General features: G+C 33.4%; 2 protein-coding genes across 4 annotated transcripts; both read left to right on the forward strand.

Annotated features, from left to right (window-relative positions):
- The first annotated feature begins 77 nt into the window (after positions 1–77).
- Positions 78–15929, forward strand: LOC132756544 (uncharacterized). Of its 2 annotated transcripts, none has more exons than XM_060747640.1 (7): positions 78–456; positions 725–956; positions 9027–9093; positions 9983–10003; positions 10956–10990; positions 12454–12945; positions 13408–15929. In XM_060747640.1, the coding sequence occupies exons 2-7, from the start codon at positions 759–761 to the stop codon at positions 13543–13545; spliced, it is 951 nt and encodes a 316-aa protein (XP_060603623.1). In that variant the 5' UTR covers positions 78–456; positions 725–758; the 3' UTR covers positions 13546–15929. The 2 variants fall into 2 exon arrangements, with proteins under 2 accessions (XP_060603623.1, XP_060603621.1); XM_060747638.1 differs by having other exon boundaries at positions 79–456; positions 754–956.
- Positions 15930–18121: 2192 nt separating this feature from the next.
- On the forward strand, positions 18122–26599 carry LOC132756545 (uncharacterized). Of its 2 annotated transcripts, XM_060747641.1 has the most exons (6): positions 18122–18600; positions 20588–20657; positions 21100–21126; positions 22162–22214; positions 22850–23566; positions 25181–26596. In XM_060747641.1, the coding sequence occupies exons 1-6, from the start codon at positions 18340–18342 to the stop codon at positions 25289–25291; spliced, it is 1239 nt and encodes a 412-aa protein (XP_060603624.1). In that variant the 5' UTR covers positions 18122–18339; the 3' UTR covers positions 25292–26596. The 2 variants fall into 2 exon arrangements, with proteins under 2 accessions (XP_060603624.1, XP_060603625.1); XM_060747642.1 differs by lacking the exon at positions 21100–21126 and having other exon boundaries at positions 25181–26599.
- The last annotated feature ends 339 nt before the right edge of the window (positions 26600–26938 follow it).

Below are 26938 nucleotides of genomic sequence, written 5' to 3' on the forward strand. Positions count from 1 at the left end.
CCGGAAAAGTTGTTTACAAAATCGCGCGCAATCGGGTATTATTATCTAATATGTAGGTCGGGTGCGCAGTTTTGATCGCTGATACAGGTTTACAAATAGCATATTTTATATAGGGAAGTTATAAACATCGTGTCACGACAGACCAAAAATGTGTTTTGATAAATTCGATGCTTTACAATATGACAGAAAGGTGCCTTCAATTTAGTCATCTATGATTTTAAAACAATCCGTTTGAATCTGGAATTTAAGTTAATATTACGCAATATTACATACAGTCTATACATCTAATATTTGGAATTATTTAAGATGGGAAATTATTCAATATGCTTCAAGATTGGATATTTTAGATACGTGACTCAGAATATTCGACCAATGCAGTGCATTTTATAGGATAATTTCGTAACAACAAAATAACGATTGCTATTTAACCAGTATTTGGTGTGTGTAGGACTCAGGGTAAGAAAAACGAATGCATAATTACTTACATTGTTGTTGTTAAGAATTAATATATGGGTTCATATATGTCAAAATGATTTCACGTTTTCTTCTAGATTCTGAAATATATTTTGCTTAATTGCCCATATATACATGAAATAGTTCAATAACTCATAGCACAATTACTTTGACTTATTGTTGCATCTGCAATGAGTAATAAATTTGAATTATATATAGTGTTAAAATCTTTTTTATTGTTGTTAAATACTAATTAGATTTCACATACTAGATTTGTGCTTTATATACATGTACATACAGTACAAATGGAAAACGGCGAAGGTCTTCAGCATTTGTTGTCAGAGACATTCGCGGAGTTGTCAGGGAAATTTAAAGAGTTTAATGACACAGTGGCTGAAACACATACAGACGAAGCAAGTGTTAAGAAAATGCTTGAATCAGCATTCGTCTGCTGGGAAGGAATCACCGGAATTATGGAACGGTTTAAAACAGACTTAAGAAAGGTGAGATTCTAAAAATAGTTTCTAAAAATAGATCAGGAACTGCAGTAAGCCGTGTCCCATTAAAATGGCGGTATGGGTGTTTAGGCTACTTTAAAGCAGCACGCCTCCAGATTCAAGCTTATCATGAAAGTTTTGAAATTGTATTCAAAGTAAAATATCGTGAAATGAACAAAGATTGCAAACATCACTAGTTTATATACGCAGTAGAAATATTGTGATGAACACTACAAAATCAGTCCGCACATAACATTTAAACTTTATTTGAATCTTGAACATTCTTATTTTTTAAACCTTGTTACATTTTTCTCAAGTTTGATTTTCTTTAAAAATGTTGGCTCATCTGGAGGCATTCAGCTGTAACAGATAAGCAATATATTGTATTGAAATTGAAAAGAACGTCATCGCTGGCTGCATTTCTATGAAACGAGCACAAAATACTGAAACCAATTATTAATCGATCATAAATAATTCCAATTGTGTTCATAAATGTGCATTATATTCAATAAAGTATTCTTTTTGAAATCGTAAAATGCAAAGCATCTGGCATACTTACTAATTTTATCATAAGTATGTGAGCAGTTCTGACGTGTGTGAGGGGGGGGGGGGGTCCCTGAATGTCAACTTAAAGCTTTTACTATTTTCGTGCCTTATTTCATATTCGCCGGGGTATAAAACGATTTCAAGTATTATGTGTATTGTGTTAAACAGAGAGAGAGAAAACACTTGTATTTTATTTATTTGACTGGGTTTATAGATATGTATACCTGTTAGAAAACAAACCTCTTACACACCTGCTTTTTCAATTTTATTTCTTTAATTTTATTTTGAAATGATGGTGTTTTAATGTTCCAGTGACTGTTATCATAACATATTTTCAAATGTCGATACAATGGCAAGGGGACACTTTAATATTTTGTTTATTTTGCTTCAGTAGAGAATATATGCCATCGAGAAGTAAGAAATATTTCAAGTGTTTTCAAGTGTCAGCAATGCATGATCACAAACCATTATTTACTTCAAAGTGAAATTTGAAATATCTGTTTACGAATAGACTTATAAATCAATCTTCCGGTAATGAAATGATCCTCCTGAAGCAATGATTATAAATTTGAAAAAAATTGCAGATTTAACCCGGTTTGATCGAGTTTTTTCTTGTCGTATATTCACCTCGAAAAGAAGTTTTACTTGGTGGTATATTGTGAAAGACGAAATTACGACATGGCGTTAATCAGTCACCATACTTTAAAACAAGGTGTTTTTATTCTATCCATACACACACAAATATGAATAAATGTTATAATATTGTAAATTTATTAAAATGTGAATACAACAAGATATTATGTTCTAAAGCATATGTTTATCAGACATTTAATGCTCATTGAAAAATTTAAAAAGTACACTGAATTGTCATGTTTTTTTTTCATTCTTGATTAAAGTCTTACCAAAGTAAGTACAATTTGAAAAGAGGTCGTGAAAGGGGGAGGGGGACATTTTGTTAGGATTTTTTTTTCTCAAAGCAAATACAGAATAATGACCATTGCAGACCTTGGTCAAACACGGCACTGATGTGCAGCCTGATCTTGAAATATGAGGTTACAATCACAAATTTCGCGGATGAATATCTTTTGTACCCAATGAAAAATGTTCGGCTATTTCCGTAAAGCTTAATCAATGAAAATGCTATTTTTAGCTATGTCGATTACCAAATACTCCAGAGCGTAGTACACAAATAAATCTGACTGCCGTGTAGTGGAATCTATACATGTCGTACTGTTTTGTTGAGAAGATTTTCGCTAAATTATTTTCATCAGTGTTAAACGTGAACAAAATACCTCGAAATTAGTAAGGATTACAAACACGAAATGGAAATTCTCAAATTAGAATTACAATGTATTTGTTTTTATTCAAGCTACATATGTATTACTTCACCGCGGTGCAGAGGTAGCGCGCTCGTTTAGGATGTGAGAGGCCAAAGGTTCAAATCCTTGTCGAGGCAACTTTTTTTTTTGAAGTGTCTTTTTTAAGGAAGTAGCCACGATATGCAAGGATAAAGTGTGGCTGTCATTTTTTGATGCAACTCTAGTCATGCAAAATTCCATAAGTATCAATCTCAAACTGTTATAGACGCAGTCGCTGCGTAAGATTAATTATAGTATATAAAAATAAACTTATACTGGAAAATACATACAGATAGTCAGTATGATTTAGATTGCAAAGATCAGAAAATACCACAGAGGTTGAAGCCCTTTGATTATTTGTTTGGGTCGTCAGACCAAACGAATAATGGTAGCGACATTTCAGACTCTAATGCTGTTAATTGCAAATGCCGAAAGTAGTCCGCTTTTTTTGAAGCGGTTACTTCCCTTTATATGTAACACTTAGGCCGAAAAATTCAGGGGAGATCACTGCGTAAATATGGTCACATGACAGGCGCATTAATTTTCAAGCAAAATAATTCCCGATTGGTCGAAGATTTCTAAAATTGTTTTATTCTTTATAGATATACGTGCTTATAGTAAGCGCCATGATTATTTACACAAGTGTTAAACAACAGTTAGCGTCGTTACAAACCCTATTTTAGAATAATATGGTTTTCTTCAGGCCGTTAACATATAAATTCACCGTGGCCGAGGGGTTTACGTGCTCGCTTAGGAAGCGAGAGGTCTGGAGTTCAAATCCCAGTTAAGGCAACTGATTTTTTTTCAAATTGTTTCAGTCAAATAAACATTGGATTGAATATCATTGTTGCAATTAGTCTTATAGCCAATCTACTACATTTAAAACGCTGGAAAGCATTGGTGGCACTATACAAAAACAAATTGTTTTATAATCTCACAACCTTCACCTTTCTGACATTCTGAGATCCAAACAAATTCAGCACCTTCTGTGCTTTGATTTGTACTTTCGGTTTCTACAGCCATATAAGTAAATATATAAATAATGTATTGTTTGCTTTTGTACCTATGAATTCACTTATTTTAGGTGGACTTTAACTACATATATTGGAAATAAACTTGTCAACAACTTCCAGCATTAAATTACTATTTGTTTACATGTTTAGTTTCTTAGCGTAGGTTAGACCAGAATACCGCATCCGTTCTGTGTATTCATACTATTGTGTTCGAGGTCCTTATCCGAAGACTGACGGAAAGGGCCGAGTGGTTGCGATTGGGTCTCTGACATAATGAGGCGCCATATTGGAACTATACGGAACGTCGGTGGTTCTACTCAGGTGCCCGTTCGTGTCTGAAATAATGCACGGAAGGGCACCTGAGGTCTTCCTCCACCAGTAAAGCTGGAACGTCGCGATATGACCTATACTGTGTCGATGTGACGTAAAACCTAAACAAACAAATATTGGAACTACTTTCAGTCACATGGTAAAATGGCGGCCTCCATGTCCCACATTTGTGGTAAAAGTGACAGATATGTTTCTTTTATAAATGAACGAAAATGTAACAGTCGTTCTAAATCAGACATAGACAAAGTGGACAGAAGTTGTATGCGAAAAATCGAACACTGTCTTATAATGTGGGGCTAATTGTGTGAGTGCATTCGTGCTCTACGTACGAGGCCTGTTGTCCGATGCATACGGGACGAACTTTGTAGAAACAGACGCACTGTATCATTTACATTTACATTTAGTTTTATCATGACAAGCCCCTGTTACTTCCGATTACTGTATTATTTTTTACAAGCGCATACATTTCAAAGTGTATCACTTCTTGCGAGCAAACGAAGTAGAAACGTTTATCTGATGTGTGACCGCGACTTAGATATTTTTGGCATGGGCATATCTATACTCATGAGTAGGTTAGAATTTGATAGTACTTTAAAATTTATAAATGGTGAAATTATGTTGTTTTCATACTCGTTTGAATGATTCTCGAAAGAATTGTAACATAGAATGTTTCTGTTAATTAACACACATAAAAACTGTACGCAATCAGAATAATATGTTCCGTAATAAATATATAATATACTGCTATTTTGAGTAAATTTTTAACCGTTTAGCGATAAAATTAACTATTTAAGGTACTTGACAGCGAAAGCTGCTTTTGTGCAAATTTTCATGGAAATATTTTTGCTGAGGTTTAAACTGTAATGTAAGAATAAACGTAGACTATGTCACCGTGCATATCCAGTAACGCAGGAATGTGCAATTCACATACAAGTAACGCTGAATCTGTGCAATGCTATTGCCAAAAGGTATAACACAGTAAGTAAACGAACGAAAATATTTTATTCTTAATCAAATTTAAAGAAATGAATTAGCCCATACGGCTGCTACGACATTAAACTTTAACCAGCATTACAATTTTTTTCATGAAAATGTTTATTTTTTTACATCATTTACGAGAAAGAAAACCTGATTACTGTTTTGAAATAGACTTTTTGTGTTTCATCAAATAAATATGTACATTTAACACATTTAAAACATTATTTTATTCATATTCTGTATACGTAAGACATTTTTCAACCTACAAGTGTCGTTTAACAGTAGATGGAAGCTGGTTAAATAGGTTTTAGCTACTTCTAATGAGATTACCGCCGTTGCTTCAGTGCTTCATTCCCGAATTCGGCGTTACCTCGTAAAAATGGTCTCAGTTACGTTTTACCTTTTAAATTAAGTGTAATATGACACAAATAGATTGGAAAATATTTCAGAAATACAGAATATAAAAAATCATAAAGTAATATCTACGTGATTGTGTTTAAAGATATAAACGAAACTAAAAATCGCCACCAATACGCTAGTCAGGTCGTCATTTTCACGAATGATCTTGAAAAATAAACATTTTCATGGAAATATTTTTGCTGAGGTTTAAACTGTAATGTCTCAGCAACCGTATGCGCTAACATTTGTTTTCCAATTTGGTGTATAATAATAAAAATTGACCCATTTACTTATCGCGGTGCTCGTTTTAGCCACTAAATTGCACAATTCTGCGTTACTTTTGCACAATTCCAGCGTTATTTGCACATTCCTGCGTTACTGAATATACACGGTGTATGTAGAGACATACATTTCGATCATGCGCAATTCGCTCAAAAGGAAATATACCAACATATTTTTTTTCATACAGGCATTTTGGAATATCCAAAAAAATGTTAACTGTAGGCAGTAAAGATATAGCTTTACACACTTTACATGTCTCTGCGTCTAAAACTTGTTTATTATAATTTAATGCGTCTTATGAAAAAAACTTCCTTATCCGTATAAATTGTTTAATGTGCGCGCGTATGTGAGTGTGTACTTAATATTTTCAATACTCCTGAGGCATGCTGCTTGAAAGAATTGATGAAGCCTGCAACAGTGCTATTGTTTTGCCGTGAGCCGGGTAATATTTATTTGCTGCATGCCTCCAGATGAGCCAAAATATTTCATAAAGTCAAACTTGATAAAAAAAAAATACTGAGATTTTAAGAAAAGGAAAGAGATTCAAGATAAAAGAAAGATTTTCATGTTATGTGTGATTTATGTCGGATTTTGCAGTATTTTTCACCTTATATATTTACTGCGTTACTAACGCAGTAAGGGCTATTCATGCATATTTTGACCTCTTTTTTATAAAAAAACGTGGGTTATAAGTGTCATTGATAATGTGTAAAATGCTTTCTTTAGTTTACTTTAAAATATTATACATTTAATTTCATTTTTTAAACTTTTCACAAAAATAAGCATTAATCTGGAGGCGTGCTGCTTTAAAGAATAAGTATTTGCTCTGACCTGTAACAAATAGGGAATTCCATGTGTGTAATAATTGCAATGAAATCTGTGTTTTATCAATATGAACAATGTCTAACACTGCTATAAATTTGAATTTCAAGTATTTCAATGTACTTCATTTTTTTGTTCTTTTGAAAAGATAGGACTTTAAATGAACTTATTATAAAGTGGGGCAAGTAGTATCGATTTTTCTTATAACAAGTTTTTATACGTAAAATCTTGTTACGACTCAAACAGTATATTTAATGGTTCTATTCGATAAAGCAAAAATGGTACGTTTTATAATAGAAATTTTCAACATGCAAGCATGCCTCGTATATTCCTTTAGTTTATTTGTCAGGATATTTAAAGTGAATTAGTCTACAATGGGCACATCAATCAGAAGTATTTCAGATGTTGTTAAAATAATAGAAATACATCATTTTTATAAAAATCTCTTGAAATAAAAATGGTGATAAAGTTACAAGTGAAAAATTAATATGACTAGTTTATATAATTAAGAATTAAGAAACACTTTATTATCTGCTATATGAATGTATGTAATATCAAATCATGTATTTCATTTGCCATGCAGCAACACCCATAATTGAGCCGCGTCACGACAAAACCAACATAGTGGGTTTGCGACCAGTATGGATCCAGACCAGCCTGCGCATCCGCGCAGTCTGATCAGGATCTATGCTGTTCGCTTACCAACTCTATTACAAGTGGAGAAACTGGCAGCGAACAGCATGGATCCTGATCAGACTGCACGGATGCGCAGGCTGGTCTCGATCCATGCTAGTCGCAAACGCACTTTGTTGGTTTTGTCGTGACGCGGCGCTTTTATATATTTCTGTCGTGATTTGTTGTTATTTATAATACTAAATCCATTGTACTATCGATATCAATGTTATTTTTATTGTAACTTTTCTTTTTCGACAGACTTTCCGTATTCACTTTTAACTAAACTCAGTTTTGACTATATAAAACGTATGCATATTTGTTTGTCTGATTCATGTAGTACTTCGCTTATATTCACCAGTGTCTCAGTGCAACAAGTAACGGTAAACTTCTTCTCATTATCTCTTGGTGAAAACAAATAGAAAATCATACACAGGCGTCTTGCGTCTTTCAATACCTGGCAGAAAGTCAAAGTTTTCAAGTTAGTTATTTGAGCTTGTGAAAATTTAATATGTGCACTGTATATCAAAAGTGCAGAATTAATCGCGGAGCTTACATTCGTTGACTATTTTTGCCACAAATATATCCACAAGCGCTAAACAAATATTGATTTTAATGTATCTGTTCACAAACATGACAATTATTCGTTATTTTTTTACACATCCGGGTTCCTAATCGACATACTTACTCATTTTTTTCATCAGGTGCGCCAATAATTTTAGTTACTTCCTTCTTACGAAAATTGATCTCATTTTCTCATTCCATGTCAGTTTCGTCATCTTACCTCGTGAAAATCCGACAAAGTTCGTCATATTTCGAGATTTATAAAAAATATTTGAAGAGGAATAACTATAGACACAAGTCTTGATACGGAAAGGGAGACGGTATATTATGGGTATCCGAACAAATATACAAATTAATTATCAAGGTATGGTTCAATCTTGCAACAACAAACAAAGCTCACCCTTATTTTCCATAAGTGTTTCCCTTTATGTTAAAATTAGGGAATATCTAAAAGTGAAGTGTAACGAATGGCCTCGCCTTACTTGCGAAATTGTAACCAGTGCATTTATCTTGGAACAAATAACGTGCTCAAACCATTTAATCTATGTACAACCTGCACGCCTGTTAAGTCTGATCACACATACAAAATTCTGTAGTTTTGGCCGCTCATTTTAACAAATTACACCCCACCGTCACAGCACACACATTTCAAATGGAGAGTTCAAATTTCAAAACCGAACAAGTTCACTTTAAAATTTTTGCATGGCCAGGAGTGCATTTGTTTTTATATTGTCTATCAACAGCTTGTACAAGTTCTGTTTTTTATGTTATGAAACGATATTTCAAAATTACCAAATTTTAAGTAGAGTTTCATCCGTTTAGCAATGATTCTGTGCATGCCCCATTTGCTTTTAAGGCAATAAATTACCATATTTATTTCATACAAGCATTATGGAGGTAAACTTTTTTTAAAATTCAAACAATAATTTTTGCATCATATATTTAGCTTTATATTCTTTAACTTCATATATCCCGAGCAAAACTTTGTAGTGTCGAATTTTCCCATTCAAACTTTATTTTTATGATATGTTCTTTCTAGTCCAAACTTTTCTAAATAAGCATTTTAGCATTGTTCATGATTTTCACGTGTTAATATAACTTTCTAATTGCAGAGAAATTTGATAAAGGAAACTTTAATGGTACCTCAAAGCCTGCACTTAAAGACTGAAAGTTGGAAACGTAAGTGAATTGCGCATAATGTTTAACCGTTATAGTAGACATTGTTAAAGGCCCATTCTGTGTCAGAAATGATTTTTTCTTATTATTCAAAAGCTTTTAATTCTTTATGTACTTTTATAGTTTCCAAAAAGTAACTCAAAGCCAAATTACTCGAACCATGTTTTTCTTCTGTTGCTTTTTAGCTATTATTACAGTTATAATGATTTAGTATTTTGTATGGAAGTCAAAATAGTACTTTGTTTACATTTTTATCAATTTAATTATTTATTGTATTACAAACCTTCCAATATAGACCACTTCACTTTAATAACTTGTATCTTTTAAATAAATAATATATAATTTTACGTGGTATGTCAGTTCAATTTCATATTCACTACAAAGTAAAATGTAAGTAGAGATAATGTATATCCATGTGAATGCTTAATCTGTTGAGATTTTTCTTTTTCTTTTTATTTTTTTGCAATGTATGTTTTATTAAAACGATATCGCGTTTAAGGGTTTCATTTGACAGAAGAAATGACCCCTTGGTCTTGTTATTTTGATCAGATAGTAGAATTATGTCAAATTTGGAGTTTGTTTTACACATTTCACTTTGTCTTCCGACTAGTTCAACAGGGATACCATCGGTTAGGTGGACCAACCCCCGAGATATGACTACAAATACGATAAAATCAACAAAAAAAAATAATAATAATAATAATAATAATAATAAATAAAAAAATAAAAAATAAATAAATAAAAAAATCAGGCAGACAAATTTAATGCACAAATTAATACCATCCGCTTACAAATGTTGTATAAAACACTTAAGTGTATATTATCGATTGACCCAATGCAAATCAAAAAATATTTACGATACAATTATATTTCTTTTTTAAATTTATTTCAGGTGACAGCGGTATTGACACAGGTAAGTTCAAACAAAATAATGAACCTTTATTACAATCCGTGGGTTGTTGGGAAGTAAAAATTAGTCTGTGGTTATACGGTTCACATCTTTTTTTTACATGATGTTTAATACATGTATTCATTGGATTATGTTCTATACATAAGGAAGGTATAAAATTCAAACAATAACTACTTATCACAGAAATTCATACATATTTAAATAATGCTATATTATAAAACATAGAACCTAAACGTGTTTTATTCTAACAGAAATCTAAACAACATATTATCATCCTCATCATCATCATCATCATCAACAACATCATCATCATCATCATCATTATTATCCTCATCATTACTATTATCATGAACATAATGTTTTCGTTATTTTAATTATCATCGTCATCATAAACACAATGTCACTCGTATGTAATATTTTGTACAACAAGTTTGATTCTTTCGCCATTGTTACTTGATTTATTGTCATTTTTACATCAGCGTACAATTTTTACACCCTTTGAAAATTTAAAAAAAAAGTTGATCAGGTTAACAATTCGTTCTTGAATATCCTTTTATCTCAGCTGATCACAAAGTTTTTATGACAGCATGATGTTTGTTTTGTGTCGGCTGTCGTTATCTACAATCTGTTCAAAACCATATGATAGATTTTGACAAAACTTCATCGGAATTATTCATGGGTGGCCCATACAAAATCGCCCGTATATTTTATTGAAACTTGAAATAGACAGAACAGTGAAATCTTAAACACGTTTCCTCACAAATTGGTACTAATTAGTGATGATAGTGATGATGATTTGGCGATGATAATGCTGCTGATGATGATAAGTTTCATTCTGCCTTTGATAATGATCATGATTGTGAAAATTTCTCATCATTAAGAATATTATTTTGTCTAATCTTTGCCAACAGATTTGTCAATAGCTCGAATAACAGTTACTGTCTTTCATTTTCAGTCTCCTCAAGTGGATCGCCGTTTGTTTCTACAAATGTAAGAATTTATTCTATAAAGCATAATAAACCATAATAATACTTTACACCCAGGCAAGCCTACACCAAATACCGCCTGACAAGACTCGATAATGTCGGTTATTTCATCCTTACCACGCCAGATATCTTAAAGGCCCATTATGTCTGATGAATGCTTTTATTTCTCTCTGAAAAGCTTTTAATATTTTCATATCCTGTTTTAGTTTTCATAACTGATTGGCCAATTATGTGAACCATGTTTCGCTTCGGTTGCTTTTTGGAAATAAGAGCAGCAATAGTAATTCATATTTTGTATGGATGTCAAAATACTATTTTGTTTACATTTTATGATTTAATTTATGACTTAAATTACAATGAAAGTGCTACTTTCTTCAGGTGATAAGTATATAACATGCTCTAAAACCATTATAACCATTATTTAAACATAATAAAATTTATTTTTGCCCCTTCTAAATATTGGAAAATTTATTTATGTATGAGGCATAGTGGGCTTTTAAAATGGACTTATCCATCTTTTATTCTGGACAAAACCATTCATTATTTTAAGGGGACCATGTTAAGACGGCACGCATCATGTGGATGCACTGGTCACATGCGTGTATTCATTTGCCGCCAACATGCTTAGGGTTAAATATAGAACTATTTATGCTTCATTTTATTATGCTACAAAATCAAAGCATAGTTGTTTCTAAAATTTTGAAAAAAAAGTTTTTGATTTTAGTAAAACTATATCAGATCGGAAAATTTGTGCAAGATGCATTCATTCATATCACCCTGTAATTATTATTTTCCCTATATTGATTTCTTTGCCTGTCACTACATTAAATTATATTCCTCATTTTACTGACTTAACAATAAATAGAACCGAAATATTTATTTATTTTTTTAAAATTTTAACTGTTGCAACAGGCTGACATTTCGATATTTCACATTAAATGATTGGCTGAAAGGTTAAAGCTATATTTCACTTACCGGTGCATTATTTGGTGAAATATAGTTGTCTACACAGCTGCAAAACCTATATTGGACGAGATGTTGGGTAATTCAATATTGTACTCAATTAATGTATAATATTTCACGTATCTGTGCATTATTTGGTGAAATATAGATGTATACACAGTTGCAAAACCTATATTGGACGAGATTCTAAGTAATTCAGTATTGTACTAAAATAATGTATAATATTTAACGTATCTGTGCATTATTTGGTGAATTATAGATATATACACAGTTGCAAAACCTATATTGGACGATATTCTAGGTAATTTAGTATTGTACTCAACAATATACTTACATGTATATATCGTTATATTCGGCCATCTTCGACACTTTCTGCGCCCTTTATTTGTCATAAAGTATTGAATCATACCACTTGTAAGAAATGGCGAATTGACATTTTGTAACCCTCATTTCTGTTTCCATGAGCATTGGTCAATTAAAAAATATACTGTTGTGATTTTCCAGAGACTTTCTGCATGTGATGATGATAATGGCTCACCAGAAAGCGCTGTTAAATTTAATCTTAAATCAACAAACACTTCATACAGTGATTTTACAGAAGATATAATTGAGGAGCAACCCGAATATTACCAATCAGAAATAAGTACTGTTTACATACATATAATGCCCACCGACCAAACCACGGACGTGTCGGATTTACGCGAGAGAATACGGGATCTGTCACGGGCGACGTTAAAATCGGACAATGTTGAACTTCACCTGGTACCGTCTGATTCTTTTATTGGAATACCTGCGTCACGCCAATCATCTGTGTCTACCGGATGCTCTTGTTCCTCTAGACCATCACGGCAGACGTCTACGTCATCAGAAGCTCTGAATTTTGCACGAGGGCGTTTGCCTTCGTCGAATGATTCGTTAACCTCCGCCTTGTTGAACTTGTCGTCGAAGATTCCCGAAGAACATACGGACTCTTCAGATGATCAAAGTTCAAGATTTGTGAGTTTACTTGTATTTTCCTTTGACACATTTTACTGTTCAACATATTTCAGAGTAAAATGCTAACAAAGTCTCAAGTATACATGAATATTGAAATATGCAATTATTTTTGTAAAATCTTGTACAGGAACTAAACGGAGTAAATTTATTGCAAATAAAAAAGCCTGGAGAAGTTTGAAATCACCATAATGCAAATTTATTTTTATTAAGACTTGTGATTTGGTGGTTGTATACCTGAAAACTGTTGTTGACTGCGGTACAGTATTTATGTTCCTACAAAGAGGGGAAATCTTACAGGAAAATAAAATACTCTTCAAATAAAGGAGGTATAAGAAACGAAATTGAATAACAAGCAGCCGGTTAAAGACAGGCGTTTAAATTATATACAAATACTAAAGTAATAACAATTGAAAGCTCTTTTATTGAAATAATTTCTATAATATATGCAATGTTTGTTTTCAGGTCTCGAGCTCTGACAGTGAACTAAGCGTATTGCGAGGCCGGGTACAAATTACCACAGGAACGCAAACTGATTTGGAAAACTATATAAACGGTAGCGTCATAATGGCGCAGTGTTCTGCTCAAACGCAGACCGAATAACATTTTCATAGAAATGCGTTTTTGACATTTCGTGAATAAATTATCTTTTCGCAAAACGTTCCTTTTGAGAAATGGGAAATGAATAAATGCTCACCATGGAGTATATTTATATAAAGCTATAGTTGAATCATTGTGATTAACATTTAGCTTTTTTTTCATTTATACAGATTTAAATGCAAAATGGCTTCTCCGGCTTTTATAAAATAAGAATGTGTGTTTTAATGATTTATTGATTCTTAGTGTACTCTACAATCATTTTGAATATCTGTCATATTTGATCTACATTTGGGAAGCAAAATAATGTACCTTAATACTTCCTGTTAGAGAAACTAATTTATTTTGATACATGTATATCTTTTTTATTTCATTTAACCTGTATTCACGCAGAGTTATTGTGATTAACTTATCTTGTTTGGAATTTGGACCCGTCTATTGTCGTTTTCAGGAACTATCCAATACCAAGATATTAACATTCTAAAGTCTTGCAGACTAGTATTTAAAAATATTTTTTATTCAGTATCCAATCTTTTCATTCGGGCAGACGACATGTTAATCCATAAAATCTGGGCAGCTGACATTAAAATTGAAATCGGGCAGACGATATAAATAATGTAATCGAGCAGTCAAAATTACATGTATTAAAACTGAATATCGTGCAGCCATCAATATTTAAACTGTCCGCCGACATTATTAAGAATACTGAAATCGAGCAGACGACATTAATGCTGAAACCGTGCAGTCGGCATTAATACTGACATCGGACAGACGACATTAATACTAAAATAGACAGACACCATATATATTGAAATCGAGCAACAACATTAATACTGAAATCGAGCAGACGATATTAATACTGAAATCGAGGTGACGACATAAATACTGAAACCGTGCAGTCGGCATTAACACTAAAATCGGCCAGACGGCATTAATGCTGATATCGGGCAGACGACATTAATACTAAAATAGACAGACACCATTTATACTGAAATCGATTATAACATAAATACTGAAATCGAGCAGACACCACTTATACTGAAATCGAGCAGACACCACTTATACTAGAATCGAGCAGACGACAACTACCGCTGAAATCGAGCAGATGACATTAATGCTGAAATCGATTAGACGACATTAATACTGAAATCGAGAAGACGATATTAACGCTAAAATCGGTTAAACGACATTAAAACTGAAATCGAGCAGACGATATTAACGCTAAAATCGGTTAAACGACATTAAAACTGAAATCGAGCAGATGATATTAACGCTGAAATCGAGCAGACTACATTTAAACTGAAATCGAACAGACGACATTGATACTAAAATCGAGCAGACGATATTAATACTGAAATAATGCAGCCGATATTAATACTAAAATCGAGCAGCTGATATTGATACTGAAATTGAGCAGACAACTGGACAATAATAAAATGTTGTCATGATAGATTGTTTTATACTGGTTGCAAGAACCTTTATTTCCCACGTTTTGCTTAAATAAATAAGGTTTCATTTTCCCATGTCAGTAAACCCTTATTTATACTCGAAATTCGATGATTTTTTGATTTATGTTCATATTTAACATTTAAAAAGGAATGCGTTTTTGTACGAACATTCTTCATGCTAAATAACTATTATATATACACGTTGTTTTTGTGTTTAAACACAAGTAAATATATACTTATTCATAGAATTTCACGACTCACTTCCTCTTTAAATAAAGCATGCACTAAAAAGGTGTTTATCTATTTAATCTTTATATCTTTTCACCAGTATTTCAAAATTTTTATGGCGTCTTAACCTCAATACAGTAAATGTATGGTAGCTGATAAACGCCATCTCGTAATTTAACTTATTCGATGCAAAATCCGAGAAAAAACCATCAGAAATACGAAGGGTAGACAAATTACAGACTTTTTGTTTTGCCTTAAATGAAAAAAAAAGAAATAAATAAATGAAAAATCATTTCGTGTTCACATTTTAAAAGATATGTCATGGCCTCAATCAGCCACCATGGAATAGGGAAAAAAACATGAGGTATTGTGTTGCTTTCTTTGCGTGTCAAGGAATCCATATTAGTAATGATGCATTTTTGTGACGACTCTACGAAGTAGTGGTGACATACAGTGGTCACCTCTCCGTCGTCTGCCTGTCTGACCGTCACAAAACTTGTCCGGACTACTAATGGCAGGATCGGTAGGTCAAATTCTTGTGCATATTACACAGGTTTTTAAGTTGAATGATTTTTTTTGCCGAGGTATGGCTATCATGAGGGACACTTGACATCACTGATGGCCCTTGTTATAGAATATTTGTTTTACAAAATGTTATTCTTTCCATGTAAATACAAAACAAAGCGGTTTCATAACCCGATTGATTTTATTGTAGTGGTTGTAGTTGTCTGTTGTTTTTATTTCACCTATATATACAGTTAAACAGTAAACTTTTGTCCGTCTGTCTTCGGGGAGTATAGATTGTAAGAAAGTAAAGTAAATGTCCCTAAATTTAGGACAAGTAATAATCAGTTTCATTACATTTTAAGATCCTTCCTGCACCGAATACCCCATGAAAAAAGGGGAAAGACAAACAAACCAAACAACAACACTCATCATTTCAGCATCAACACATGAAGACACTTGAATCAAGATTGGCTGATAAAAGTTTGTTTCAATGTTATTCTCCTGTAGAATATATACAACGTCATGACTTAATTTATATGTAGTGTTAGTCGGTATACTCATACAATATACATGACTCATTAACGTTAGGCATTGCTAGAGAGAACATGTACATGTTTTCATCCACCAGCGGCGCTGCAAATGTCGTCAGATGACCTGATCACATGGTAATTTTGTTCAGCCTCATTCCAGTACTTTTTATACTTCCTCTTCCTGGTCTATAAATGAGCCGTGTCACGACAAAACGAACATAATGTGTTTGCGACCAGCATGGATCCAGACCAGCCTGCGCATACGCGCAGTCTGATCAGGATCCATGCTGTTGCTATCAGTTTCTCTACTTGTAATAGGGTTGGTTGGCGAACGGCATTGACTGCGCGGATGCGCAGGCTGGTCTGGATCCATGCTGGCCGCAAACCCACTATATTGGTTTTGTCGTGACGCGGCTCAAATATCTTTTGGTTTTTGCCATCTTTAAAAAATCAGTACGATTTAGTATTATTATTCTATACAAATGGTATGAAAGGCAAGGATATGGTTTTAATACCACAAAGATAAACATGTACTTTACGATTATTTTAGCCATACTGACTAGTCCACGTACTGAAACAAATGTTCAAATGTTATTTTTTTATACTGATGGCAAATTAATCGTTTTCTCTCCAATATTAGTTACAAGTGAACTGTTGAGTGGCATGGGGTAGTGCGGTATAATGCGGGATTTTTTTAGATTTTGTCGGCCATCGTATTGCCGGGTTTTGTTTTGTCGTCAATGTTTACCCGCTCACAACCCGCCTCCTCCAATAATATTAAATGACGTCAAGACCTTGGTTAGATCACGTGTGAAACTTGAAGATCTTAACGATTCCATCATGGTTGTAAATGAATATTTTACTAAGGAAATTTTCACCAGAATGTTTGAGTTTTTTTTTGCATCGAGTCGTTAGGTTTTGCTTTTCTATTCGAAAAAGAACCGAAAATTACGAATATTACCGGTGTATTACGGAATGGACCGAAAAGGCCCGGTTGATACAGTTTTGGTTTGCAAAGAATAATGGAAGGAGTCACCTATCTTTGATTCATAGAATAGAGCATGGACCATATTTTACTTAAAACATAAATCTTTAATTTTAGCTTGATCGCGATAAAAGCTTAACACTTATTTGAAGATCCCCACAGGCCAACCATAACCGGAAACACTATCGTGACGTCAGTGGGATTTCAATTCCTTGGGTTGACAAGCTGTGCATTTTAGAACACCGTCAGCTTAAAAATATAAATGTAACTATATATACTTTTATTAAGAAGAAGTAACCATTATAAGCCGAATTCATTCTTCATGTATGATCGGCCTATTCCGCCATTGTCCGTATTCGTATTCTACGTACAGACGGCAAATACACAAAACGCAACAACAAGAAAGCAACAGTGATATAACAGCAACAACGATAATAAAGCAGCAGCAGCAGCAACAACAACAACAACAACAGGAATAAAACAATAATAGCAACAAAAACAAAGTAACAGCAAAAGTTAATGTGATTCTCTAATGGAGAAAATTAATAATACCACTTTTTTAAAACGTATTGCAACATCAAATCAAAGAGTGTAATAATGTAAACTTTAACCAGTTTGAACAACGGCAAGAAAAAATCTAGTTTTTATCATCGATTGAATCACACGGTAAGTTTAAAAGATGTGTGTAGCTCTTTACAATATTTTTGTAATATATATATTTAATAATAAAATGTTATTTGACACTTTTAATTCATTTCATTTATAAAAAGGCTAGGTATTGTTTACAATGAATTAATAAAAAAGAGAGAAAAAAGCAAGTTTTTCAACACGAAAAATCATTACGACCAAGTCATTATCTAGGGTATACGCGGACGAGAGTTATTCAGTGCATACATAACAGGAAGTGGTTGAAACACTACATACAAATGTACTCGTTATTTGTAAAGGTACAGTCGAAAACAGTAGGTCAGTTATTTATAAAGCTGGCCTTTTTGTGTGAAATGTAGTTCATGCTATTGTTTTCATTTCTTAAAGTTCTTTGTTGCTTATTTTCTATGCACATAAAGCGGTTCATTCTGTGAGGTTAATAAAAAACTGGAAAATGGCGTATACTGGACCAGTTGAGACGCCCCTGGCGTTTAATACCATTTACGAAGTGGATGATTTAATTAAATTCTTGACAAAAACACAGATGGACTTGGATACTCGGTTTGACGTCATAAGCGGCATGATCAAAGGTGTCGAGGTGGACGAACGCGGACATTTGCGGTTTGATAATATACGAAAAATGCTTGAAAATGTTGTGACCCTTTGCGAGGACATTGCTTTGTCGATGGGGCTGTTCAGCCACGCGTTGGTGAAGGTAAGATTCTTCATTGTTTTAGGGTAATCATTAAAATTAATTTTTGCTTATTTAACATTTCGAAGTTGAAGGAAATTCTATTGATATATATACACTCAAGAAGATGAAAACACATAATATCATTGAAGTGTCTAACATGGTATTTGACGAGGATTTTACCATGCAAATGATCGTGGAATTCGTCGGGTATGTTCATGGTTACGGCGTAAGACCAGTAGAATGTGGACGGAGTTCATTATCCAAAATTTATTTTTGCTATCTCTCTTTCCCACGTTTGTTTCTAATGACTCAAATGCGAAACCGAAAGTAGAATAATTAAGTGTTTTATTAAATCGGCAAGGCTCAATTTCGCCCACACATTTTAACTTTCTTTCGATTGGTTCAGCTATCTTTGATAAAGGCCGAATTCTTGTGGTTTTAACATTTTTGAACGAGCACGGATGTTTAAGATGTCAACAAAAGCGGCTTTTAACGTGTTCATAAAACATCTGAGTGTATGAAACCTTCGATAATAAATCTCAAATTCATTATACTACACTCCAATAAGAAATATATAAAGGAAACATGATCGGACTGACCGGAAAAAAAACAAACAAAAAACGCGTCAATAACATGAACTTTTAAAATGTGCTTTTACTTAGGCAACAGAAATTACATGTAGCCTAAGAAATCATCAAATACGCTTCGGCACTGACATAACATGATAGGCAACAGATACGATGATAACAATATATCACATTGTTTGCATAAAATATGCTATGAATTTGCTGCAGTTTAGAATTATTGTCAGCTACATATATTTTTGTGAAGTCAAAGTGGCTTTAATACTGCCGTGAGCAAGTGGGTAACTACCACCACTACCACTAAAAGAGTCAGTTTTGTTTCCGTCAGTATTATTTTCACTCCTCAGATATCTGGTGCTAAAAATAATTTGATATTTCTATGAAACACGCAGAAAAGTATTTGAGAAAAAAATGTGTTTTAAATTAGTCTGAACATGTTTGTGAATGGGAGGGAACGAGGTAGTAAGGGAGCGAGGTATAAAGGGAACGAGGTATGAAGAGACCGAGATAGAAAGAGAACGAGGTATGAATAGACCGAGGTAGGAAGGGAACAAGGTAGAAAGGGAACGTGGTATGAAGAGACAGAGGTAGGAAGAGAACGAGGTAGGAAGGGAACGTGGTATGAAGAGACCGAAGTAGGAAAGGAACAAGGTAGGAAGGGAACAAGGTAGAAAGGGGACGTGATATGAAGAGACAGAGGTAGGAAGAGAACGAGGTAGGAAGGGAACGAGGTATGAAGAGACCGAAGTAGGAAGGGAACAAGGTAGAAAGGGAACGAGGTAGGAAGGGAAACGAGGTAGGAAGAGAACGAGGTAGGAAAGGGAACGAGGTAGGAAGGGAAACGAGGTAGTAAATACATAATAGTGCACATATGAGCCGTGTCATGACAAAACCAACACAATGGGTTTGCAACCAGCATGGACCCAGACCAGCCTATGCCTCCGGGCAGTCTGATCAGGTTCCATGCTGTTCGCTATCAGTTTCTCTACTTGTTTTAGGGTTGTTAGCGAACAGCATTAATTCTGATCAGATTGCGCGGATGCGCAGGCTGGTCTGGATCCATGCTGGTTGCAAACCCATTATGTTGGTTTTGTCATGACGCGGCTCATATATTGATGTGTGTATCATGTAAATATGTGAACAGAGCGAATAACAACCAGCCGAATCACCGATTCTTTGGCTTACTGGTCTTGTGCATTGATTTCGTTGATTAGAGAGTATCTTATTTCCAGAAACAAGTTTCAACAAAAGCAGTAAGATATGTTACATTTACTAAACCACGCGAAATAGTAAGGGATATGTTTAAATAAACTCGCGTTAACATATATCGCAATCTTTTCAAAAATAACATAATATTTATATTTCTGCATAATCATGTTTATACAAAACATACACAAAAATGTTTGATTTTCTTCTACTTTTAGAAAAAGCTCATTAAAAGGAACACAAGCCTTCCTCAAATAACATTAAGGAGAGATAAGGATCCGAAGAAAAGTAAGTAAAATTTAGAGAAAATAAACCCTAAACAAAGAATTTTAACAAACAGTTCACAAATTTGTTCATATATTTATTTTAATATCATATATATATAAAGTGGACATGTTGCAAGTTGAGTACGAAAAAAACGTTAAGCAAACATATTTATTTTAAAACAACAACAACAACAACAACAACAGCATCAACAACAACAAAAGCAGCAGCAACAACAGCAACAACAGCAGCAGCAGCAATAACAACATCATCATCTTCAACAACAACAACAATAATAACATCATCATCATCTTAAACAACAACATCATCATCATCATCATCATAGTCATCAACAACAACAATAACAACAGCAACACCAGCTAAAACTAACAATTGTTGTTTTTATCAAAGCTGTATAATCATTTTCTATTATTATCTTTATTGATGTATTATAATGTATTTCCAGGAGACAGTGGAATAGATTCTGAAAAGGGTAATTTTTATCTACTCCATTTTTATTTTGATAGAAAATATATATCATATTTTAACTTAAATTTGTGTTTTTTATGTCAATGAATAAGACCATTTATTTCATTGCCGTAAAAATGTACATCTTCATATAATTATGTCATAGCATTGGAATTGTTTTTCCGCAATGGCCTGGAATAACTATGATTTTGCCATGGAGAATACAGTTCCCATGGCAAAATACAAATTATGAATGCATTTTTCGTTATTTTCAAATGTATAGAGAAACCGGCAATGTGATATTATGACTTTCAATTAAATAATAATTAATAATTACAACAACCACACCACCAATAACAACATTAGCAGCATCAGCAAAAACAACAACAGTAACAACAGAAACAACATCAGCATTTTTAATGCAACCAATCAACAGTCAAAACAACAACAAAAAGTGAATCATGAAAAAGAAAAGAATGGAAATAAACTTTAAAATGGATGGTGAGAACACACTTTCAAAAACACACACACACACAAAAAAAACGAAAAAAATATGAAATAGATTCAAACAGATGTACACGAAAAAAGAACAATTTTATTATACAAATTATTTATTCTGCGATCTTTCATTGGGATAAACCAATTTTCTCAAGAAGTTAGCTATTGAACTCGTCAAAATGTCGGAGAACAAAATTTTTTTGTGGAACACAATTCAATAATTATTTGTTTCCTGAGTTTTTCGTAACAACAATTGCAAAAAGATGCAAAAACAAATGAGCCGCGTCACGACAATACCAAAATAATGTGTTTGCGACCAGCATGGATCAAGACCAGCCTGCGCATCCGCGTAGACTGATCAGGATCCATGCTGTTCGCTATCAGTTACTCTATTTGTTAAAGAGTTTGTAAGCGAACAGCATGGATCCTGATCAGACTGCGCGGACGCGCAGGCTGGTATGGATCCATGCTGGTCGCAAACGCATTATGTTTGTTTTGTCGTGACGCGGCTCAAATAATAACCATGTCATCTATCATTACTCTATAACACTATATTTTGCAGTGTCCGCCAACTGGAGCTATGCCTCAGAAATGTCTTTGATGAATTCAGAAAATGTAAGTATTTCAGTGTGCCGATTTTCATATTTATAACTTATCTTCACGGTTTTATTTTATGAAGGGTTTAATACTGCATAAACCACTGCTAGGGTACATTACAGATGCCACGCAATTGAATGTATTTAACATTCGCAACTTAGTTGTTCGCTGATTGAGTTCTACTGCCCTCTACCTATATTACTTGCAAGTATAAGCTCTACAATATACTAAATTTAATGAAAATCTTTTAAAGAAGGAAAAAAATCTCTTGTATAATGGTAACATAGACCCTTATTTTGCACTCGAGAACTGCGTTTTAACCCTTAATCTACATTGTGTATTTGAACTGAAAGTGATAAGTTTTGGTCACTAGCATAAAACCCGGCGAGTCTGACTAGGCCCTTTACTGTTTGCTGACTACTAGTACTTAACTGAATTTTCAGCTTGACCCCCCACCTAAAAGATACCAGTATAAATGGATAATTCCAAAATTGCAAAATTGATAAATATATTTTAGAAATTCAGCAGGTTATGGGTTATGAATAGTATGATTGAATGGCATTATTCAAACATAGCCCTTTTTAAAAATGATTGAAAATATACGGTCATAGAGAAGGTATTTCTATCACATTTTCAATGAATTTATTTCATAGCGGCTGTCAGTGTTCGAAGAAGAGGGCTCTAAAGCTGCAGCTCAAATGAAAGTTAGTTTTAATTTGATATCACCAAGTCAGTCATCAGATGCCCTACAACAACAAGTAGAAACAGATGTAATATCATTTCCGGAAGACAGAAACGGAACATCACTTCCGTCAAATGAAACATCACTTCCGTCTAATGAAACATCACTTCCATCTAATGAAACATCACTTCCGGTCAATGAAAAGTCACTTCAGTGCAATGAAACTTCACTTCTGGTAGACAAAAAGTCATCTTCAATAGATAGAAACAGTAATCCACTTTCTGCAGATAAAAATGAATTTACTCCCCATGAAGATTCAAATGGAAATATGCTTTCCAATGGTTTAGATCACATGTCAGCCAAAGTTGAAAAAGAAAGTAGCAAAGTATATGTACATTTGATTCCAACTGATCCTTCAATAAACCTTTCGGTTTTACGGGAAAAATTGCTGAAGTTTTCCAATTCCATGATTCCTGAGAATATAAAACTGGAACTTGTGACGTCAGACATAATCATCGGCTTATCTCCACGTCATCTTTCATCGTCATCAGATAATCAAAGCAGCTTCGTAAAGAGCGGGTTTAGGACGTCAGACGAACCTCTGAGTGTCCGAGCTATTAACAACTTGTCGAGGTTTGCTGTTGAAAATTCAGAAACTTCTGATGATGACAACAGGTCAATTAGATTGGTAAGTAGATTTTTACCTTTACCGCTCAGTATTAAGTATCGACTATATGGTCGTCCAGTTCATTGAATGGCCAATAATGCCTCAGGAATGCTTTTATTTTTATTTCTTAAAAGATTTTTAATTTTCGTGTTCTTTGATGGTATCCAAAAATTAAAATTAACCATCCGCCAATTACTTGAACCATCTTTTTCATCTGTTGCATTTTGGCAATAAGTTCAGTTATAGTGTCTTAGTATGTTGTACCCCATGGGAGTCAAAATACTATTTTGTTTACGTCTTGATACCTCTTTGACAGATTTAGCGCCACTTTCATCAGAGCATCAGAACATTCTTTTGATATTATAAAAATCATGTTTGCCCTTTCTAAAGAAGTAAAAAAGATTTGTTTCTAAGATTTATAGTGCTTTTGATATACCATTTAGCAAAGTTGTTAAACAAATTTAATGCTTTTATTTCAATAAGCAGTTATAAACATAACGTTATTGCAATAAATATCAGTCATTGTATCACATCTTCATTGTAATATCATATGAGCCGCGTCACGACAAAACCAACATAACGGGTTTGCGACCAGCATGGATCCAGACCAGCTAGCGCGTCCGCGCAGTCTGATCAGGATCCATGTTGTTCGCTATCAGTTTCTCTACTTGTTATAGGGTTGGTAAGCGAACAGTATGGATCCTGATCAGACTGCGCGGATGCGCAGGCTGGTCTGATTCCATGCTGGTCGCAAACCCATTATGTTGGTTTTGTCGTGACGCGGCTCATTTATATAATTATTTGAAGTTTCAGGACAATGCTTTTATTATCTCACTAATTTACATGTACTAGAGACAATCAAAATCTCGGAATATCACTAATGAAGTAGAAGAGTTCATTATAAATGCAGTCTGTGAAATTAGGGTTTAAAAACTGTTGTCATTCGGGCAACCAATTCAAGAAAATCTGGTTGTCCGAAGTACAAACTGGTTACCCGAATATTATCATCAGAACATCTCCAAGCAATTATTGATCAAATTTGCAAACTTATCTTGACTTCAGTGAGAAATAGTCATGAATGTAAGCAAACTAATTGTATTTGATAACTTGCATTTTATTCCTATTCGTGGACATTTTGATTAATACATTCTGCAAGTTTTTACTTGTCCGTCGGGCAAGTACACTTTTAAAAATTGGTTGTCCGGACCAAAAAATGGTTGTCTCTGGCAAAAGGGACAACTGGTTATTTCGCAGAATGTAAATGAAACGGTCATATAAAAACAAACGGTGTATTTCAAAATATGTTCTGAATTAGAAATTCTTGAAACCTTTACTGAAAGGCTTCATCCACTGCTGGTCAAAATCGTGAATAAAAATTACTGAACCACTAACAGTTCAATTCTGAAGATTGACTTGAGACGGTTCTAGGGAGAGCGGTCTTCAGACAAGGATTTTCGGAATAACAGCAATTATCGATTTATGTTCCTACTGTTTCATTTTTTCATAATAAGACAAATAAATTAGCAAACTCACTTTGTTTATTGATTTATACTCTTATTTAAAATTATTCATTTATGAATCTTTATTTATTTTTAATATGATTTAATTTAATAATTTAATGTTTGATTTTTACAGATCTCAAGTTCAGATAGTGAGACCAGTATAAAGCGGTTTCATTTAAAGCCAGTTATTGTAAAGAAATCCGTTGAAACACAAACTGAAGGTTTAACTCGAACTGATGGATAAACTCGATCAGGAGGTTTAAGCCGAACTAATAGAAGGGTTAACTCGAACTGATGGTTAAACTCGAACTAATGGAGCTGATAGTTATGTTAACCTCGACATTTATAGTAGGGTTTACTCGAACTGGATGATAAACTCGAAATAACAGAGAGATAAACTCGAACTAATGGTTAATTCGAAATGATGGTTTAACTCGAAATGATGGTTTATCTCGAACATGGTTATACAATATTGCTTATGTTAAATTGAAAGTGGTTTTGGATAAACAATCTCAAATATTTTTAATGCTCATAATTTAATAAAAGTAGAAGATAAAAATTGATAACGCCGATGATATTAATACGAGGTTGATTTAAAATAAAAAAAGACTGAAGAAAAAAAAAACAACACAACAAAAAAAAACACATTTGTGTCAAATGATCATTGTCTGCATTGTTCGCTCTTCAGTCAGTACTTATTTTGAAATTGTCTCTAATACGGATTAATTGTTAAGTTCGAACCGAAAGTTGGAAAAATGGACAAAGCATTTAAGATATTTAGCGTAGCAAGTGTTAAAAGAAAGATAATTTAAGACGCGGAAGCAATTTTTCATTGTTCATTTCAGCCCGCAAAACAATTGTTTTATCTTGGGATATTTGTTATTATATATCAATCGGAGTTAAACCAATCTATTTTTTTTGAAAAGCTGTTGTTATATATAATCATTTACTCGTTGAAATTTAAGAGATAAAAATATGAAAATAAAAAAAAAATTGAGCTACTAGGAGTATAGGGTCTGGTGTAAGTTAGCCTGGCTCTATACTGGTCGGGCCGCCTCCGTGGTCGAGAGGTTAGAATCGATGACTTCTTATCCAGTTACCTCTCTGGCGTGGGTTCGATCCCCGGGAGATGCTTTGGTAGTTAAGCGCGGAGGAAGGTAGTCTAGTACTGGTGTAACTCTCCAGGAACGATGGTTAGGAAACTACCCGCCTATATGACTGAAATACTGTTGCGAAAAGGCGTAAAATGAAACTAACAAACAAACAAACAACTATACTGGTCACTTTCAGTTCGGACAGGTTATAGGTTTAATACTGAAAGAATGCAGATATGTTTTTATAAACAAAAATTATGTTTATTAATTTTCCAATTGAAACGAAAAATGTTTTGAAAAAGACGGGTATTTTTGGCTTATATATAAACATAAATTTATTTATTTATTTATTTTAAGCTTTTTATTTCTGGTGTCCTGTAAAAGTTCCCGAAAATTTTACTGATTACCTGAACCATTTGCTTTTGTTCCTTCTTGGAAATAATTAAGTACAGTTTTAGAAATAAGATCTATATATATTTTTTAATATGTTGCTTCTTAATTTTATTACAAAACAAAATCATATTTAGTTCTATTTTCTTGAGGTGATTAGCATATAACATATTCTTAAACCATTAATGAACGTTTTTATATGTTTCATGTTTGCCCTTTCTAAAAGAAAGATACATTTATTTGTGTCGAACGCATAATATGCCCATTAACACACGCAAACACTGCCGTCGTGTCATAAAACATTAAAGTGTAGAGGGAAAGTCAGTTCGCGAAATAACAAATTTATAAGCTCTACATAGATAAAAAGATATTCCTTGATTATCACAAGTGAGATAAGATTATTTTTA

This window comes from Ruditapes philippinarum, unplaced genomic scaffold (assembly GCF_026571515.1).
Source record: "Ruditapes philippinarum isolate M1 unplaced genomic scaffold, ASM2657151v2 ctg10786_1_1_1_1, whole genome shotgun sequence".
NCBI lineage: Eukaryota > Metazoa > Mollusca > Bivalvia > Venerida > Veneridae > Ruditapes > Ruditapes philippinarum.